The following is a 19561-nucleotide window of genomic DNA, read 5'->3' on the forward strand; positions in this document are numbered from 1 at the left end:
TGATGCTGAGCATTTCTTTAAGTGTTTCTCTGCCATTCAATATTCCTCTATCGAGAATACTCTGTTTGGCTCTGTTCCCCATTTTTTAATTGGATTACTTGGTTTGTTGCTTTTCAGCTTCTTTAGTTCTTTATATATATTGGATATCAGCCCTCTGTCAGATAAAGGGTTGGTGAAGATTCTTTCCCAATCTGTAGGCAGGAGAAAACTTCCTGAACAGAACACCAACAGCACAGGCTCTGAGAGCAACAATCAATAAATGGGACCTCATGAAACTGAAAAGATTCTGTAGAGCAAAGGACACCATCATCAAAAAAAAGCGACTGTTGCTCTTAGAGCCTGTGCTGTTGGTGTTCTATTCAGGAAGCTGTCTCCCGTGCCAATGAGTTCTAGGCTGTTCCCTACTTTTTTTTCTAACGGATTTAGAATATCTGGTTTTATGTTGAGGTCTTTGAGCCACTTGGACTTTAGTTTTGTGCAGGGTGATAAATATAGATCTTTTTTCATTTTTCTGCATGTAGACATCCAGTTGGACCAGCACCATCAGCACCATTTGTTGAAGATGCTGTTTTGTTTTGTTTGTTTGTTTGTTTGTTTTTTCCATTGAATGGATTTGGCTGCTTTGTCAAAAATAAAGTATTCAGAGGTGTGTGGGTTTATTTCTGGATCTTCTATTCGGGTTCCACTGATCCTCCATTCTGTTTCTATGCCAATACGATGAAGTTTTTATTACTATTGCTCTGTAGTACAGCTTGAGATCAGGGAATAATGCTTCCTCAAGACCCAGCTATACCACTGCTAGGTATATACCCCAAATTTTCTCAAGTACACAACAAGAACATTTGCTCAACCATGTTTATAGCAGCTTTTTTTGTAATAGCCAAAACCTGGAAACAACCCAGATGTCCATCAACGGAGGAATGGGTTCAGAAATTGTGGTACTTTTACACAATGGAATACTACTCACCAATAAAAAAGGAGGAAATCATGAAATTTGCAGGCAAATGGTGGGATCTAGAAAAGATCATTCTGAGTGAAGGAAGTATCCCAGAAGGAGAAAGACAAACATGGTATATACTCGCTTATATAGACCTACAAGATATAATAAACATAATGAAGTCTATACACCTAAAGGAGATAAACAAGAAAGCAGACATGAGGTAAGATGATCAATCCTCACTTAGAAAGAGAAATGAGATGTGCATTGGACATATGACAGGAGTCTACTGCAGAAGGCATCTGAAAGACCCTACCAAGCAGCGTTTCAAAACAGATAGTAAGACTCATAACCAAACCAAACCAAACCAAACCAAGAAGGGGAGTTAGTATGACAGGGAAAGGATAGGAGCCCCACAAGGACCAAATATATCTGGGCACATGGGTTTTTTTCTGAAATTGTTTCTCCAACCAAGGACCATGTATGGATATAACCAAGAACCTTTACTCGGACAAAGCTCGTGGTAGCTCAATAACCAATTGGTTTCCCATAGTAAGGGGAACAGGGACTATCTCTGACAAGAACTCAATGGCTGGCTCTTTGAATCCCCACCACCCAAGGGAGGAGCAGATCTGCTAGGCCACAGAGGAAGACTTCCCAGCCAGCCCTGAAGATACTTGATAAAACAGGGACAGATGAAAGGGGAGGAGGTCCTCCCCAATCTGTGAACTTGGAAAGGGGCAGGGAGAAGCTGAGGAAGGGAGGTTGGGATTGGGAGGGAATAAGGGAGCAGAATAAAGCTGGGACACAGAGTTAATAAAATGTAACTAATAATAACAAACAATAAAAAAAATAACCATGGGAATAGTTATAAGAATCCAATCAGTTGCCTACAGATCAGAAAGGATCTTCACCAACCCTATATCTGACAGAGGGCTAATATCCAGTATATATTAAGAACTCAAGAAGTTAAACAGCAAAAAAACAAGTAATCCAAATAAAAAATGGGATACAGAGCTAAACAGAGAATTCTCAGTAGAGGAATATCGAATGGCCGAAAAACAGTTAAAAAAATGCTCAACATCCTTAGCCATCAGGGAAATGCAAATCAAAATGACCCTGAGATTTCACCTTATACTCATCAGAATGGCTAAGATCAAAAACTCAAGTGACATCACATGCTGAAGAGGTTGTGGAGAGAGGGGAACCCTCCTCCACTGCTGGTGGGAATGTAAACGTGTAGAACCACTGTGGAAATCAATCTGGCGCTTTCTCAGACAACTAGGAATAGCGCTTCCTCAAGATCCAGCTAAACCACTCCTACGCATATATCCAAAAGATGCTCAAATACACAATAAGGACATTTGCTCAACCATGTTTTGTAGCAGCTTTATTTGTAATAGCCAGAACCAGGAAACAACCCAGATGCCCCTAAACTGAGGAATGGATACAGAAATTGTGGTACATCTATACAATGGAGTATTTCTCAGCAATCTAAAACAAGGAAATCATAAAATCTGCAGGTAAATGGTAGGAACTAGAAAAAATCATCCTGAGTGAGCTGTCCCAGAAGCAGAAAGACACAAACGGTATATACACACTCATGTAGACATATAATATAGAATAAACCTACTAAAATCTGTACATCTAAAGAAACTAATCAAGAAGGAGGACTCTGGCTAAAATGCTCAATCCCTGTTCAGAAAGGCAAAGAGGACAGACATCAGAAGGATAAAACAGGGAACAGGACAGGAGCCTGCCACAGAGGGCCTCCGAAAGGCTCTACCCTGCAGAGTATCAAAACAGATGCTGAGACTTATGGCCAGTCTTTGGGCAGAGTGCAGGGAATCTTATGAAAGAAGTGGGAAATAGTAATATCTGGAGAAGACAGGAGCTCCACAAAGAGAGCAACAGAACCAAATATCTAGGCATAGGGGTCTTTTCTGAGACTGATACTCCAACTAAGGACCATTGATGGAGATAACCTAGAACCCTGGCACAGATGTAGCCCATGGCAGGTCAGTGTCCAAGTGGGTTCCATAGTAATGGGAATAGGGACTGTCTCTGACATGAACTGATTGGCCTGCTCTTTGATCCCCTCCCACTGATGGGAGAGTAGCCATACCAGGCCACAAAGGAAGACAGTGCAGCCACTCCTGATGAGCCCTGATAGACTAGGATCAAAATGAAGGAGACGAAGACCTCCCATATCAGTGGACTTGGGGTGGGGGATGGGTGGACAACAGGGAGGGAAGATGAGACTGGGAGAAGAGGACAGAGGGGACTACAAGGGATACAAACTGAACAAAGTATAATTCACAAAAATTAAAAAAAGAAAAGAAAAGAAAGAAGGAAGGAAGGAAGGAAGGAAGGAAGGAAGGAAGGAAGGAAGGAAGGAAGGAAGGAAGGAAAAGAAAAATGTTTTCTCCTACTTCCAATGTCCATCTCATTTGTCTTTCTAAGTGAGGATTCATCATCTTACCTTGGGAGCTCCTTCTTGTTTAGCTTCTTCATTTGTACAGATTTTAGTATGTTTATCCTATCTTATAGGTCTAGTATTCACTTGTGAGTATTTACCATGTGTGTCTTTCTCTTTCTGGGATACCTCTCTCAGGATGATCTTTTCTAGATCCCATTTGCCTGTAAATTTCATGATTTCCTTGTTTTTAATTGCTGAGTAGTATTCCATTGTGTAAATGTACCACAGTTTCTGTAGCCACTCCTCCATTAAGGGACATCTGGGTTGTTTCCAGGTTCTGGCTATTACAAAAAAAGCTGCTACAAACATGGTTGAACAAATGTCCTTGTTGTGTACTTGAGCACCTTTTAGATATACGCATAGGAGTGGTATAGCTGGATCTTGAGGTAGCGCTATTCCTAACTGTCTGAGAAAGCGCCAGATTGATTTCCAAAGTGGCTGTACAAGTATACATTCCCACCAGCAATGGAGGAGGGGTCTCCTTTCTCTACAACCTCTCCAGCATGGGTTGTCACTTGAGTTTTTGACTCATAACCAAACCTTGGGTAGAGTGCAGGGAATTATATCAAAGAAGGGGGAGTTAGTAAGACCAGGAGAGGACAGGAGCTCCACAAGGACCAATTATATCTGGGCAAAAGGTCTTTTCTGAGACTGATTCTCCAACCAAGGACCATGCATGGATATAATCTAGATCCCCTGCTCAGATGTAGCCCATGGCAGCTCAGGATCTAAGTGGGTTTCCCTAGTAAGGGGAACAGGTAATATCTCTGACATAACTCAGTGGCTGGCTCTTTGACCTCCTGCCCCCCTTCTGGAGGGAGAAGCAGCCTTGCTGGGCCACAGAGGAGGACACTGCAGCCAGTCCTAAGGAGACCTGATAAACTAGGGTCAGATGGAAGGAGAGGAGGACCTCCCCTATCAATGGACTTAGAGAGGGGCAAGGAGGAGATGAGGGAGAGTAGGATTGGGAGGGATTGAGGGAGGGGGCTACAGCTGGGATACAAAGAAAATAAACTGTAATTAATATAAAAAATAAAAAAGGAAAAATGTTTGACAAAAAAGCTGACAGAATTTTGCAAATTTTGCAAAAACAATCCAAAGTCTTTTTTTTTTTCACTATGAAATATAATTAGTCATTTAAACTATACTCCTAAGCAGGTTTCTTACAAAGCACTATTTTTAAAGGGGGGAGGAGGGAGGCTAGTAGGTTTGAGAACTTACTAGTAGTTTAATATTAAAACATTCCTTTAGATGCCCTGAAAAAAATATTCTGGCAATACAATTTCTGTATTTCATGTAAGAAGGGGCCATACATTAAATAGCTATCAAATCCCATGCTTAAGTCTAGACATGCCAAAGAGCATGCTATAGGCACTTTGTCTTCTAAGTGTGCCATGTTTTGACAGTGTGGGCCATTGAAGACAGTAAGGATGTATGCTAGTAAGTCAGTTTAGAGGCTCAGTGGCTTTTCATCAATACTAGGCAGAGGGGTGTATTCTCCTGTACAGTGTCTCCCAAGATATAAATGCAGCTGAAATGTACTATACTAAAGTGGGCGTACTTAAATGCACAGAAAGAGATGGGATTTGTCACAGCATTTGATTTTCATAAACTGTCTCTCTAAATAAGCAACTAAACCTTCTCTTCAGTGCCTTCAGAGAACAAAGCCTACAGACAGCTATTTAGGCAGTGAGGCTGGTATTTTTTACATCTCACCTCTAGCACTGGGAAATAGTAACTATCCATTGTTTGGAGCCATGAAAAACATGGCACTTTTCATTAGGAAAGTGTGGCCCTTCTACCCTCCTAGTGTCCTGGGCAAAACAGCACTGAACCATACAGGGAGCTTTTGCTGTAATGCAGTTGAGACATAGGAACAGCAATGACAGTGAAAGCAAAGGGGAGAGGAGAACATGTGTGCACACTCCTGGCCTACCTGTCATACTGCCCTTTCAAACACCAGTCTGACAGGAAATGTCATCTAGCTGTACCTATAAAGAGAAAATTGATAATGTATCTCTTGCACACCATTAAGACAACTTAGAGAAAAATATAATGCAACATGTTGAATGAAATGGAAAACCACAGCAGGAAAAAGACATGAGAGGTCTTTCCCTACAACTGCTCATAAATATGTTCACATAGTCATTGTCCATTCACAAACAACACTGGTTATTGAAAAGACATAAGTTCATTTGCCTAGCATGCCCAGGCCCTATGTTTAATTCCCAACACAAAAAGAAAGAAAAAAAAAAGCAGTATCAATGGTATTTTTACAATAACCATATAATATCATGCAAGTTGTCAATTTTGTTAAAATGTTATTTTAAAATTCTATAGTAGTCAGACTTGGCAACAATAATGTAAAGAAAAATCCATAATTTCCCCACAATACTATCTATTGGCAGCTGGATGAAGGTAATTATTCAAATATTTCAAATGATACAGAAGGTACTTATTTTTCTTGTTTTCTGTTAAGAGAATGAACCAACATGCAGATTATGTGCTTTCTGAGACAACTTAGTGCCCACCACTGGGTAAGGTCAAGTACCTGTAACAAATCCAGACGGAAAGATAGATGATTATTGATAGATGATACATTGTTAGACAGATGATACATGACAGACAAAAGATGGGGGATAGACACATTCTTATGTCTTGCTTTCCCGAGTAAACTCTTATAGAATGTTATTTCTGCTTTTATTTCAGCCGCTGCTAAAAGTATAAAATAATGCTATCTTACAGAATGCCATACCTAAAGCTTACTTTAAAAGCTAATATTTAAGAGTATATAAATTCTAAAAATATAGCCTAATACACCCAATTCTAAAATAATACCCGATGACCCATACTCATAATTCTCTCTTCTAAACTGCATATGAGATCTGTGATATAAAACACTAATATCCCCAAAGCTATATTAATGTTCAGTGTAAGTATTTGAAGACATAAATCCCTAATTTGCTGATTATATTAAAGAGAGGGTAGGCCTGGCCTAACCTGGTGAAGATTTTAAAGAATGAAGTTCAGTGAGGGTACGTTTACTATAAGAAAGCAAGCAGCCATGCTCTAACGTCTAGAGACCCTCTGTGTTAGGCACCTATCCTGTTTCTTGTTTCCTCCTACTTCCAGTGTCCATCTCATTTGTCTTTCTAAGTGAGGATTGATCATCTTACCCAGGGACCTCCTTCTTGCTTAGCATTTTTAGGTGTACAGATTTTAGTATGTTTATCCTATCTTATAGGTCTAGTAGCCACTTATAAGTGAGTATATACCATGTGTGTTTTTCTCCTTCTGGGATATCTCACTCAGAATGATCTTTTCTAGATCCCACCATTTGCCTGCAAATTTCATGCTTTCCTCATTTTTGATTGCTGACTAGTATTCCATTGTGTAAAAGTATCACAGTTTCTGTATCCATTCCTCCATTGATGAACATATGGGTTGTTTCCAGGTTCTGGCTATTACAAAAAAAAAAAAAAAAAGCTGATACAAACAAACATGGTTGAACAAATGACCTTGTTGTGTACTTGAGCAACTTAGGAGTGGTATAGCTGGGTCTTGAGAAAGTAGTATTCCTAATTGTCTGAGAAAGCACCAGATTGATTTCCAAAGTGGTTGTGCCAGTTTACATTCCCACCAGCAATGGAGGAGGGTTTCCCCTTTCTCCACAACCTCTCCAGTATGTGTTGTCACTCAAGTTTTTTATTTTAGCCATTTTGATGGGTGTAAGGTGCTATACCATATGATAAACATAATGAAATCTATACACCTAAAGAAGATAAACAAGAAAGAAGACCCGGGGTAAGATGATCAATTCTCACTTAGAAAGACAAATGGAATGGGCATTGGACGTAGGAGAAAACAAGTAACAGGACAGGTGCCTACCACAGAGGGCCTCTGAAAGACTCTACCTAGCAGTGCATCAAAGCAGATAATAAGACTCATAACCAAACCTTCAGCAGAGTGCAGGGAATCTTATGAAAGGGGAGTTAGTATGACATGGAGAGGAGAGGAGCTCCACAAGGACCAAATACATCTGGGCACAGGGGTCTGTTTAATAAGAGACTGTTTCTCCAACCAAGGACCATGTATGGATATAACCTAGAACCTCTTCTTGGATGTAGCTCATGGTAGCTCATTAACCAATTGAGTTTTCCCAGTAAGGAGAACAGGGACTATTTCTGACAGGAACTCAATGGCAGGCTCTTTGATCTCCCCACTCCCCAAGGAAGGAGCAGCCCTGCTAGGCCACAGAGGAGGATTTTGCAGCCAGTCCTGAAAACAGGGCCAGATGAAAGGGGAGAAGGAAAGGGGCAGGGAGGAGATGAGGGAGGGAGTGTGGGATTGGGAGGGAATGAGGGAGTGGGATACAGCTGGGATACAGAGTTAATAAAATGTAACTAATAATAAAAATTAAAAAAAATTAAAAAAAAAAAAAAACTACAGACAGAGAATGAGCCCAACAACTCCTAAGAGGAACTACATTCTTCCCGGAACTGGAATGATCTAGAAGAAATCTCAGCTCTGAGGACACCTTCTTTTCAGCCACTGCCAAGAGCCATTGGATTTGAGACAAGCTGATGTTATCTGGAGGTCTAAGATGAAATAAACCCATTGTTCCCCTTTCTTCTTTTTATTTGGTTAGTGTTTGTTACAGCAACAGGAAGCAATTCAACAGTTTTTTTTCTAACTCAAATCATCTATTCTTACACTATCTTTTTAAAGTTTTGTTACAATGACAGAGTAACCAACAAAAGTAAGTTAGATGATAGAATGGCAGAGAAACACTTAAAAAAATGCTCAAAGTCCTTAGTCATCAGGGAAATGCAAATCAAAACCACCCTGAGATTTCACCTTAACCTATCTGAATGGCTTAGAAAAACTCAAGTGACAACACATGCTGGAGAGGTTGTGGAGAAAGGGGAAACCCTCCTCCATTGCTGGTGGAAATGTAAACTGTACAACCACTTTGGAAATCAATCTGGTGCTTCCTCAAACAATTAGGAAGAGTAATTCCTCAAGATCCAGCTATATCACTGCTAGGCATATATCCAAACTATGCTCAAGTATACAACAAGGACATCTGCTCAACCATGTTCATAGCAGCTCTATTTATTATATCCAGAATCTGTAAACATCCCAGATGTTCCTTATTTGAGGGATGGATACAGAAATTGCAGTACAATTACAAAATGGAATACTACTCAGCAAGTAAAAACAAGGAAATCATGAAATTTGCAGGCCAATGGTAGGAACTAGAAAAGATCATCCTGAGTGAGATATCCCAGAAGCAGAAAGACACACATGGTATATACTCACTTACAAGTGGATATTAGACATATAATATAGAATAATCAAACTAAAATCTGTTCACCTAAAGAAGTTAAGCAAGAAGGAGGACCCAGGGTAAGATATTCAATCCTCACTGAGAAAGGCAAACAGGATAGACATCGGAAGAGGGAGAAAACAGGGAACAGGACAGGAGCCTACCACAGAAGGCCTCTGAAAGATTCTACCCAGCAGGGTATTAAAGCAGAAGCTGAGACTCATAGCCCAACTCTGGGCAGAGTACAGGGAATCTTATGAAAGAAAGGAGATAAAGGCCTGGAGGGAACAGGAGCTCTACAAGGAGAGCAACAGAATCAAAAAAATATGGGCCCAGGGGTCTTTTCTGAGACTGATACTCCAACCAAGGACCATGCATGGAGATAACCTAGAACTGCTGCACAGATGTAGCCCATGGCAGGTCAGTGTCCAAGTGGGAACAAGGGATGTCTCTGATATGAACTCAATGGCTGGCTCTTTGATCACTTCCCCTGAAAGGGGTTAGGGGGACAGCCTTACCAGGCCACAGAGGAAGACAAGCAGACAGTCCAGATGAGACCTGATAGACTAGGAACAGATGGAAAGGGAGGAGGACTCCTCTATCAGTGGATTGGGGGAGCAGAGGGAGGTAGAGGGCTACACCTAGGATACAAAGTGAATAAATTGTAATAAATAAAAATTTTAAAAAAGATACCCCCCCCCACACACACACAGAGAGAGAGACAGACAACGGACTTAGAAAGAATGTAACTATTATACTCTATTCCTTTTCAGATCTTGAAGTATCCTGTACTTCTACTCATTAGATGTAACTTGAGCCAGCATAGTACCTCACACCCGTAGTCCCAACATTTGGTAGAAAGAGGCAGAAGCATCTCAGGTCAACCTGGAGTACAGGACACTTCATGTAAAAAAAAAAAAAAAAAAAAAAAAAAAAAAAAAAAAAAAAAAAAAAATCTTGAACGTAAGAGATCAACATTTGTTGTCTGGTTGTACATACACAAATTACAGCTTTTCTAAGTTTTCTCATCTATCATGAGTAACTATGATTTGATTACCTATAAAGTAAAATTTGAAAACTAAAGTGAGGTGTATGCAAACATGATGACTAAATTTAATTCCTAGAACTGATGTAAAAAGTAAACTAAAATAAAAATTTGTAAAAAGCCAGGTAGGTAGGGACAGACAGATACCTAGAGCTCTCATTTCAGACAGCCTAAACCTAATCAGAGTTCTAGACCAATCAAAATGCCCATCTCTCAAAAAGTAAGAATGACACCAGTTGACCTCTGACCTCCACATTTATACACACAGAGAGAAAGACAGACAGACAGTATCTTACCAATGGTATTTGGTAAAATGGGTCCTGACTTCTAGCTTTGGCAAAGACACTGGGGAGCACTTTATTCAGGGTTAGATAGGATAGGAGAAACAGCTTGGGCAAGAAAGGTGAAACCTACCCTCTCTGATGGATACCCTCTCTGATCCAGACTGACAGCATCTGGAATCCCTAGGAGAGAAACCTCTCAGTATGCCTGTGAGGGAGTTTTCCACACAGGGTTTACTGCGGTAGGAGGACCCAACTGAACTGTGAGCAGCACCACTCCATGGGCTAGGGGCCAAGAACAAACAAACAAAAATGACACCAGCATCCTTGCCTTGCCTGCTGACAACTGTGGACTGTGAAGACCCCCCTCATACCTGACACCATAAAAGACTGTACCCTCAAAACAAGAGCAAGAATTAACACTTTCTCCCTCCTTAAATTGCTCATCAGGTATTTTGTCAAAAAAAGTATTTTCCCTCATATTTTGTGGCCCACAGTGGGAAGCAGTTTGAATATTACTTGTAACTGAAATTTGCTTTGGCTTAATTTCTTTATTAAGCAATTTAATAAAGAAACAGATAACCTAAATTTAGAAATTGTAGTCAAATCAGTGTGTTGTATATCTGCCACCTGTGTGTATATATGTATACACATATACATATATATGTATATATATGTAGGTATATACACATAGGTAAATTCTTCCCCAAATGGAAGAATAAAACCAGGCACCTGTTACTCACCTTAGAACAAAACCAATGCAGTGCATTCAGTTAAGACTTCACTGCATGGCCTGACACTGTAAAACTACAAGAAAACATGACATCCAAATAGTTACTCACTCTAAACATTTCAGGCACTGAATAGCTACACACTTTTTAAGAAAAGTTCTCAGAAGCACAAGAAAAAAAGCAAAAACAGACAAGCAAGATTCCAACAACTACAAATCTGCACCACAGAAAGGGAAACAATCATCAGAGTGAGCAGCCTGTGGAATGGAAGACAGTAACTGCCAACTATATATATAATGAGGGTCCACATGCAAATATATAAGAAACCCATAAACCACAACAGCACAGAAAAGTACCTAGATTTTAAAATGCATCCTAAAATGAAAGACATTGATCAAAACATGCAAGTGGCCAGTACATATATGAAAAAAAGTTTAACAACACCTTTTTGTTTATTTATTTATTTTATTTATTTATTTTGCTTTTCCAGACAGGGTTTCTCTGGGTAGCCTTGGCAGTCCTGGACTCACTCACTTTGTAGAGCAAGCTGCAATGGAAGTGATCCACCTGCCTCCCTGAGTGCTAGGAATGAAGGTGTGCACCATCACAGATGACTTTTAACACCACTTTTAAAACTTCCTTTCATCTTTACTATTTTTCAGTCCGCTAGTGCCTTTAGATGCTATTTTGTGTATATTAAAAAATTAATGATTTCAAAATACTCTACAAGCTTACTGATGACCTTTTCTTCCAAAGCTTAAAAAAAAAAAGACAGACAGAGAGGTAGATAGAAACCAATCACAAGGAAAAATGACTTATGCTTCTGAATAACATTTTGAAGCTATGATACTTGATATATACACCTGGGTGTTTGTATATATGATATCATACATACATACATATATATGGTATGTTATTTTAAGAAGCTCTACATGCAGAAAAATGAAAACAGATCCATATTTATCATCCTGCACAAAAGCAAAGTCCAAGTGGATCAAAGACCTCAACATAAAACCAGACACACTAAATCAGTTAGAAGAAAAAGTGGGGAACAGCCTAGAACTCATTGGCACAGAAGACTATTTCCTGAACAGAACACCAACAGCACAGGCTCTAAGGTCAACAATCAATAAATGGGACCTCATGAAACTGAAAAGCTTCTGTAAAGCAAAAGACATTGTCTGTCGTCAGAACAAAACAACAGTCTACAGATTGGGAAACGATCTTCACCAACCCTATATCTGACAGAGAGCTAATATCCAGAATATATAAAGAACTAAAGAAGTTAAAAAAAAATCAAGTAATCCAATTAAAAATGGGGTACGGAGCTAAACAGAGAATTTTCAATAGAGGAATATAGAATGGCAGAGAAACACTTAAAGAAATGCTCAACTTCCTTAGCCATCAGGGAGATGCAAGTCGAAATGACCCTGAGATTTCACCTTGACCCATCAGAATGGCTAAGATCAAAAACTCAAGTGCCAACTCATGATGGGGAGGTTGTAGAGAAAGGGAGAACACTCCTTCATTGCTAGCAGGAATGTAAACTTGTACAACCAATTTGGAAATCAATCTGGTGCTTTCTCAGACAATTAGAAATAGTAATTCCTAAAGATCCAGCTATATATATCCAGAATTTGGATATATTCTTAGGCATATAGCCAAAAGATGCTCAAGTACACTATAAGGACATTTGCTCAACCACATTCATAGCAGCTTTATTCATAATAACCAGACCCTGGAAACAACCCAGATGTCCATCAATGGAGGAATGGATACAGAAATTGCAGTACAATTACACAATGGAATACTACTCAGCAACTAAAAACAAGGAAATCATGAAATTTGCAGGCAAATGGTGGGAACTAGAAAAGATCATCCTGAGTGAGGTATCCCAAAGGCAGAAAGACACACATGGTATATACTCACTTATAAGTGGCTACTAGACCTATAAGATAGGATAAACATACTAAAATCTGTACACCTAAAGATGCTAAGCAAGAAGGAGGTCCCTGGGTAAGATGATCAATCCTCACTTAGAAAGACAAATGAGATGGACACTGGAAGTAGGAGGAAACAAAAAACAGGATAGGTGCCTAACACAGAGGGTCTCTGAAAGACTCTACCTAGCAGTGTATCAAAGCAGATTCTGAGACTCATAACAAACCTTGGGCCAAGTGGAGGAAATCATAAGAAAGATGGGAGAGTTAGTATGACCTGGAGAGGACAGGAGCTCCACAAGGACCAAATATATTTGGGCATAGAGGTCTTTTCTGAGACTGATTCTCCAACTAAGGACCATGCATGGATATAAGTAGAAACCCTGCTTGGACATAGTTGCTCCCTAGTAAGTGGAACAGGGACTGTCTCTGACATGAACTCAGTGGCTGGCTCTTTGACCTCCCCATCCTCCTTGGAAGGAGCAACCTACCTAGGATACAGAGGACATTGCACCTAGTCCTGATGAGACCTGATAAGCTAGTGCCAGATGGAAGGGGAGAAGGTCCTCCCCTATCAGTGGACTTAGAGAGGGGCAGGGAGGAGATGAGGGAAGGAGGGTAGGATTGGGAGGGAATGAGAGGGGCTACAGCTGGGATATAAATTAAATAATCTGTAACTAATATAAAAAATAAAAATTTAAAAAAGAAACTCTTCATAAATCCATGTATAAACCCCCAGGAAATGATTTGCAGCCAGCATCCCAGTACACTACATCCAAAACAGGATAAAAACTACCATGATATATTATACTACAAGTGACTAGGTTCTTGATTATTGAGAAATTACTTCCATTAAATAGAACTATTAACAGCATGGAAGACCAGAAGAACCACACCAGAGAAAAGAATAAAGTTTCCTTTTTGTATTTGCTTAATTTCATATGCCTCAGGACCTGCCCAAAATATATACATAAAAATTACCTGGATACCAGCAAAATGTTCACCCACTGGTTCCACACACATACAACAACAAATATGTGCTTTTCACCATCAGCCTGTTTCTTTGGCATGGAGAATTGGTCAAGAAAATTGTCCATTTCATTTAGATTTTCAAATTTTGTGGCATATAGACTTTGGAAGTAAGACTTAATTATTGTTTGGATTTCTTCAGTGTCTGTGGTTATTTCCCCCTTTTCTGAATTTGTTGATTTGGATAGTTTCTCTCTGCCTTTTAGTTAGTTTGGCTAAGGGTTTATCCATCTTGTTGATGTTCTCAAAGAACCAGCTCTTGGTTTCATTGATTCTTTGAATTGTTTTATTTGTTTCTAATTTATTGATTTCAGCCCTGAGTTTGATTATTTCCAGCCGTCTGCTCCTCTTTGGTGTGTCTGCTTCTGTTTTTTTCTAGGGCTTTTAAGTGAGCCATTAAGTTGCTTGCATGAGATGTTTCAAATTTCTTTTTGAAGGCACTTAGTGCTATGAACTTTCCTCTTAGCACTGCTTTCATTGTGTCCCGTAAGTTTGGGTATGTTGTGCCTTCATTTTCATTGAATTCTAGGAAGTTTTTAATTTCTTTATTTCTTCTCTGACCCAGCTGTCATTTAGAAGCAAGTTGTTCAGTTTCCATGTGTGTGTAGGCCTTTTGCTATTTTTGTCACTGAGGTCCAGTTTTAGTCCATAGTGATCAGATAAGATACAAGGGATTATTTCAAACTTCTTGTATCTGTTGAAGTTTGCTTTGTGACCAACTATATGGTCTATTTTGGAGCAGGTTTCATGAGGTGCTGAGAAGAAGGTAAATTCTTTTGAGTTTGTGTGAAAGGTTCTGTAGATGTCCATGAGGTCCATTTGATTCATGACCTCTGTCAGAGTTATTGTTTGTTTGATTTCTGTTTTGTTGACCTGTCCTTTTACTCCTACACTTAATCAAAGGGGAATTCTCTATCTCAGTGGGATTGCCATGGTGCTTCAAGAGTGATTTTTATGGAAATCTGAATATGCAAAAATAGAGAACTTTCAGTCACAAGGCATATAGCTCAAATCCAAGACCAATAAGTATTCAGGGCTAGAGAGAGTAAAGAAGCAGGAAGATTAAAAGCTATCTATGAGACTGCACATGCTAAAGAAACATGGCTGTGGAAGAAAACATTTCTAAATTAAGGTGATTAACTGATAAATGTTAACGATGTAAGAAAACAAGAGACTGCTTTTTAAAAAGCCAGGCAGAATGTACTAGATATGCAAATGAATACCAATATGAACCCAAAATTTCCTGCAAAGTCATATCCCTTAGCATGAAAAGCATTCAAAGGTTTGTTTATATAGCTGTATTCAATGTATTTAAGGGAAGTTAAGTTCTAAAATCTTCAATCTTCTTTAGCTACTCAATTATTTCTCTTGAGTATATATATTTTTTGTTGCTGTTGGGATTTTTTGTTTCTTTTTTGTTTGTTTGTTTGTTTGTCTGTTTCAAGACAGGCCTTGACTATCCTGGAGTCACTCTGTAGACTAGGCTGGCCTCGAAATCACAAAGATCTGCCTGCCTCTGCCTCCCCAAGTGCTGGGATTAAAAGCATGCACCACTGTGCCCAGCTTTGTGTATATTCTTAAACAGAAAAAATAACAAAACTCATTTTGGGGAATATAAATATCACTTCATGAAGAAATGTGTAAAAACACAATATACACAGGTGTGCATGGGGCTATCACTAACTCTTGTGTGACAGAAAAGCCTTTCTAGGGTACTTTAACAACCCAGGAGTTTAAGACTTCAGTATTTTGTAATACAATAATTTATTACAGAAGTCACACAATTTATTTCTGTAGTTTATTTAAGAAGAGTTTAACTTACATTTCAGAACGCCATCATATTAATACTTTTCTTTATACAGGCATCACACAGCAGTACCTGGTAGTCACTGATCATTTGCTAGTATGTTTTAGACACTGTAGTGGACACTTTACACAGTCTTAACCTCAATATAATAAGATGTAAGTATTTGATACCTGGATTTGAAAATAAGCAACCTAAACTTCAAGGTGAAGTGTTTGCCTAATCAGAGATGCAGTTGTAAATGGACCATCTATGACTCAAAAAAATCCATAATGGTAGTTGTTGCTGTCATAATTGCTATATTAAAAGTTAACACCACCATTTTCCCAGTTTAACTTTAGATTTTAACATGGCTTCCCTCCTAGAAAGGGAAATATAGTCATGCCAAGGCTGCCATTCTAAAACAGGTATCAGTATGTCTATTTTAGATTATGTTCCAACTGCTCTGCTTTCTAATGCTGTATAATCTTATACTGGCAATTAGGTTCTTAAGTCAGAAAAGAAAAAAAAAATCTACTAGAAACAATGCTGGGCTACCATTTTCTCACTGTTTCCAATACAGTATTTATGCTTCCAGAATTATGAGAATATCATTTCCAACACTTCAAGAGTTTAATTTCCTCTCTGTTTTCTTTACATAAACTATGTGTACTCTGTAATAACACCGAATATTATTATTTGGTGCTTTTTTTTTTATATATCAAAGGGACTTTTGAAGGCATCCCTTTTCAATCTGGAATCATATCCCCCCCATCTTTATGCATGTGTTCATGTGTGCAGGCCTGTGTGCCTGTGTGTGTGTGTGCATGTATGTGCGTGCATGTGCCACAGCCTGTGTGTTGAGGTCAGAGGACAGTTCATAGGAGTTGGCTTTCTCCACCAAGAGGATTCTGGAAATGGAATTCAAGTCATGAGGCTTGATGGCAAATGCCTCCACCAGCTGAGCCATCTCAGAAGCTCCTCATCTTTTCCTTTCATAAAACATCTTATCTGCTAACGTTTATGGATTATAAGGGGAGCAATTATGTATTTTAGGCTTAATTATTTAATTATAACAAGTTCCCCAACATTTTATACATTGATATAGTCTCAGAATTGGGAATGGTAAGAACCTATGAACCTGTAAACTTTCTAATATTTTCTCTACAACTTAAAAAACGGCCGTAGTGACATTCTTAAGAACAAAAACATCACAAATGCCATGACGTTCCTCATTAATTACTATTGCCCTCTGCTTTGTATATCACCCCTATCCCTCCCCCCCCAAAAAAAATATGCTGCAAACATCCTACTAAATTTAAGACTCTGGAAAATATGCCACAAGACACAAAGTGCTAGAAAATCTATCTAATTTGGGTTGAAGTGCAATCTCCAATCTCTTACCAAAATACCAAGAATTTCATATGTCCAACTTCTCATGTAAAGAGAAAAAAAGAAAAGCATTCAAGGGGTGGGCAGCGAAGAGCGGTTCTTACGGGGGTCGTTTCAAGCAAAGCTGAAGAGAGGAGACTGGAGAGAACTCAGCTGTTAGCACTCTGGGGTTGATTCCCAGCACTCATATGTGGGCTCACAACCTGTTGTGACTCCAGTTCTAGGGGTATCTGATGCCTCCTGGGACACCAGAAACCCAAGTGGTGCACAGACATGCATTCAGACAGAACACACAACACTAAAAAAAAAAAAAAAAAAAAAAAAAAATTAAACTAATGAAGACAATTACTGCTTATATGTTACATTATTTTTCGGAAACTCTGGTAATAAACAGAACCAGATTCAGATTATGAACCTGGTGTACTTGCGGAATTTCAACAGGAAAAGACTATCTTCGCCCATATGAACAAAGTACTCTTACGAAAGGTCTAGAATTAGAAATCTTCGTCACAATTCCAAAATAAAGGCTTTTGTGAAGCGACTAGACCAGATTTCCACGTTAATTCTGCAAAACTGAGCTCACAAATAATTCTACAATCCATTTAGATAAACAAAACCTCACCCTCAAAAACTAGAGGTGGGTTGGAAAAATAAATCAGATGACCCAAAGTTCACAAATAAATAAGCAAAGGGTAAAAAAAATAAAATTGCGACTGTTCTTTCAATTACCCACAGTTGAACACAAATGTAAGCATTCAGTTAGTTCAGCAAGGGCACAATTCGGAATGCAGAATAACGAACTCGACTTGACGTCTTAACATAAACAACAGAGAGCCGAATACGGAGTAATCAGTTCCTCGGTGCTCGCAAGTACTTGCACAGGGCATTTTCTCGCCCAGCACGCCCTTTAGGAACACCAGCAACCAAACCCCGGCCTACACCTGAGGCTCGACGCGTTCAGTCCGACATCAGCCCGCACCCCCTGGACGGTAGGAGTAGGGTCACCCTCAGCACCCCCAGCCTGTGGCGCCCAGGGGACACGCCCAACCCGCTCCCGCCCACGTGGCTCCCGCCCCCGGGCGCCAGCGCCCACATCCCCGCTGCCTAGCAACGCGGCGGGGCTTCCTAGCAACGCGGCCAGCTCCAGCCCGCCCCGGCCCTCAGGCGACCGCCCGCGGATTCCAATCTACCTCCTTTTTCTTCTGTCCGCCCCCGAGCTGGATGCAGAGCAGCAGCAGCAAGAGGAGGAAGGGGAAGCTGCCGGTGGGCAGGTAGCGCAGGCGGCGGCCCGTCTGTCTCCGGCGTGAAGGAGCGGCCCTGGCACCCATGGCCGCAGGGCTGTGTCTCCTCCACGCGCGGTAGCCGTGCGCGCCCAGCTCCTCCCGTGGCCGCGCCCCGCCGGGCCAGTCGCCAGCAACCTCTTGGCCGAAGGCCTCGGGGTGGCAGCGGCTTCTCCGGGCAGCCGGGAGGAGGCTAAGGATGCGGAGTGGGAGACTGGCAGCGCATCCGGTTCACCGGGAGAGGCACCAAGAACGGCGCGGGATGGAGCAGGAAGTGGGCGTGGCGAGGAGGCGGCTCAGTGCGCGCGCGCGTCTGAGCCGCTCTCTCAGGGCTTTCCTGTGTGCCAGCTGCACCGAGAGCCCTTTGCTGTCACCTCTGACCCCACTCTGAACACCTTGGGGTGCAGGAGTGTGCAGGGAGCCTGTCTGTGCAACCGTCCGCCTGGATCATGAGGCCATCCCACTGCCTTCTTGCACCAGAAGGCTCCATTAGCACTGAGAAACAGTTAGAACCCCTTTGTACCTCCACTTGAGCCCCATCCCACACTTAACATACAACTTAGTCCCCAGGTGGGTAGAAAATGCTCAACAACTTAGCGGTGGATTCTTCCACCCTCCATCAGGGCCCATAGGAGCCAACCTGGCTAAAAGCCATCGAGCCACTGTTGATGGAGTAGCAACATTGTTTTAGACAGAGGCTTTCTGAGTAAAAATGAATAGAACATAATAAATGCAGCTTGTACAGCCCTTGTTTTCCTGTACCACAAGGTTTTTTTCTTTTGTACAATGAACATCTTTGATAATCTGCTTAAACCTGAAAATGTCACTAAAAGTGCTTTTAATTGCATATAATTATATATAAAGAATTTTCAGGGAATCAATTATAAAGCCAATATTATTAACATAATTTGCTTTTGTTAGCCAGAAAATACTTGTATTGGAGAGATATCAGACAAATTTGTAGATTTGTAAAACAACAGGTGACCACTACACATGGCAAAAATTCACAAGCTTACAGGGGATGTAGCCAGTAATTCACATGAGATTTAAACCACCCTCTCGCATCACATCCTAAGGCGGTTTCAATGTGGTGATTTTGAGGTAGTGATCACAGCATTCCATGTTACCTGTGCTATGACATGGAGAGGTTGTGGAGAAAGGGGAACCCTCCTCCACTGCTGGTGGGAGTGTAAACTGGTACAACCACTCTGCAAAGCAATCTGGCGCTTTCTCAGACAACTAGGAATAGCGCTTCATGATCCAGTTATACCACTCCTAGGCATATATCTAAAAGAGGCTCAAGTACACTATAAAGACATTTGCTCAACCATGTTT

General features: G+C 40.5%; 1 protein-coding gene across 1 annotated transcript in view; it reads right to left on the reverse strand.

Annotated features, from left to right (window-relative positions):
* Nucleotides 1-18498, reverse strand: part of Tusc3 (tumor suppressor candidate 3) — a 154022-nt gene extending 135524 nt beyond the window's left edge. The window contains exon 1 of the mRNA XM_055608089.1: nt 18137-18498. Within this exon, the coding sequence (XP_055464064.1) occupies nt 18137-18274 (138 nt within the window). The 5' untranslated portion in view covers nt 18275-18498. The remainder of the gene's footprint in view (nt 1-18136) is intronic.
* Nucleotides 18499-19561: the final 1063 nt, after the last annotated feature.

This window comes from Psammomys obesus, unplaced genomic scaffold (assembly GCF_907164565.1).
Source record: "Psammomys obesus unplaced genomic scaffold, mPsaObe1.curated_primary_1811, whole genome shotgun sequence".
In the NCBI taxonomy this organism is placed as follows: Eukaryota; Metazoa; Chordata; class Mammalia; order Rodentia; family Muridae; genus Psammomys; species Psammomys obesus.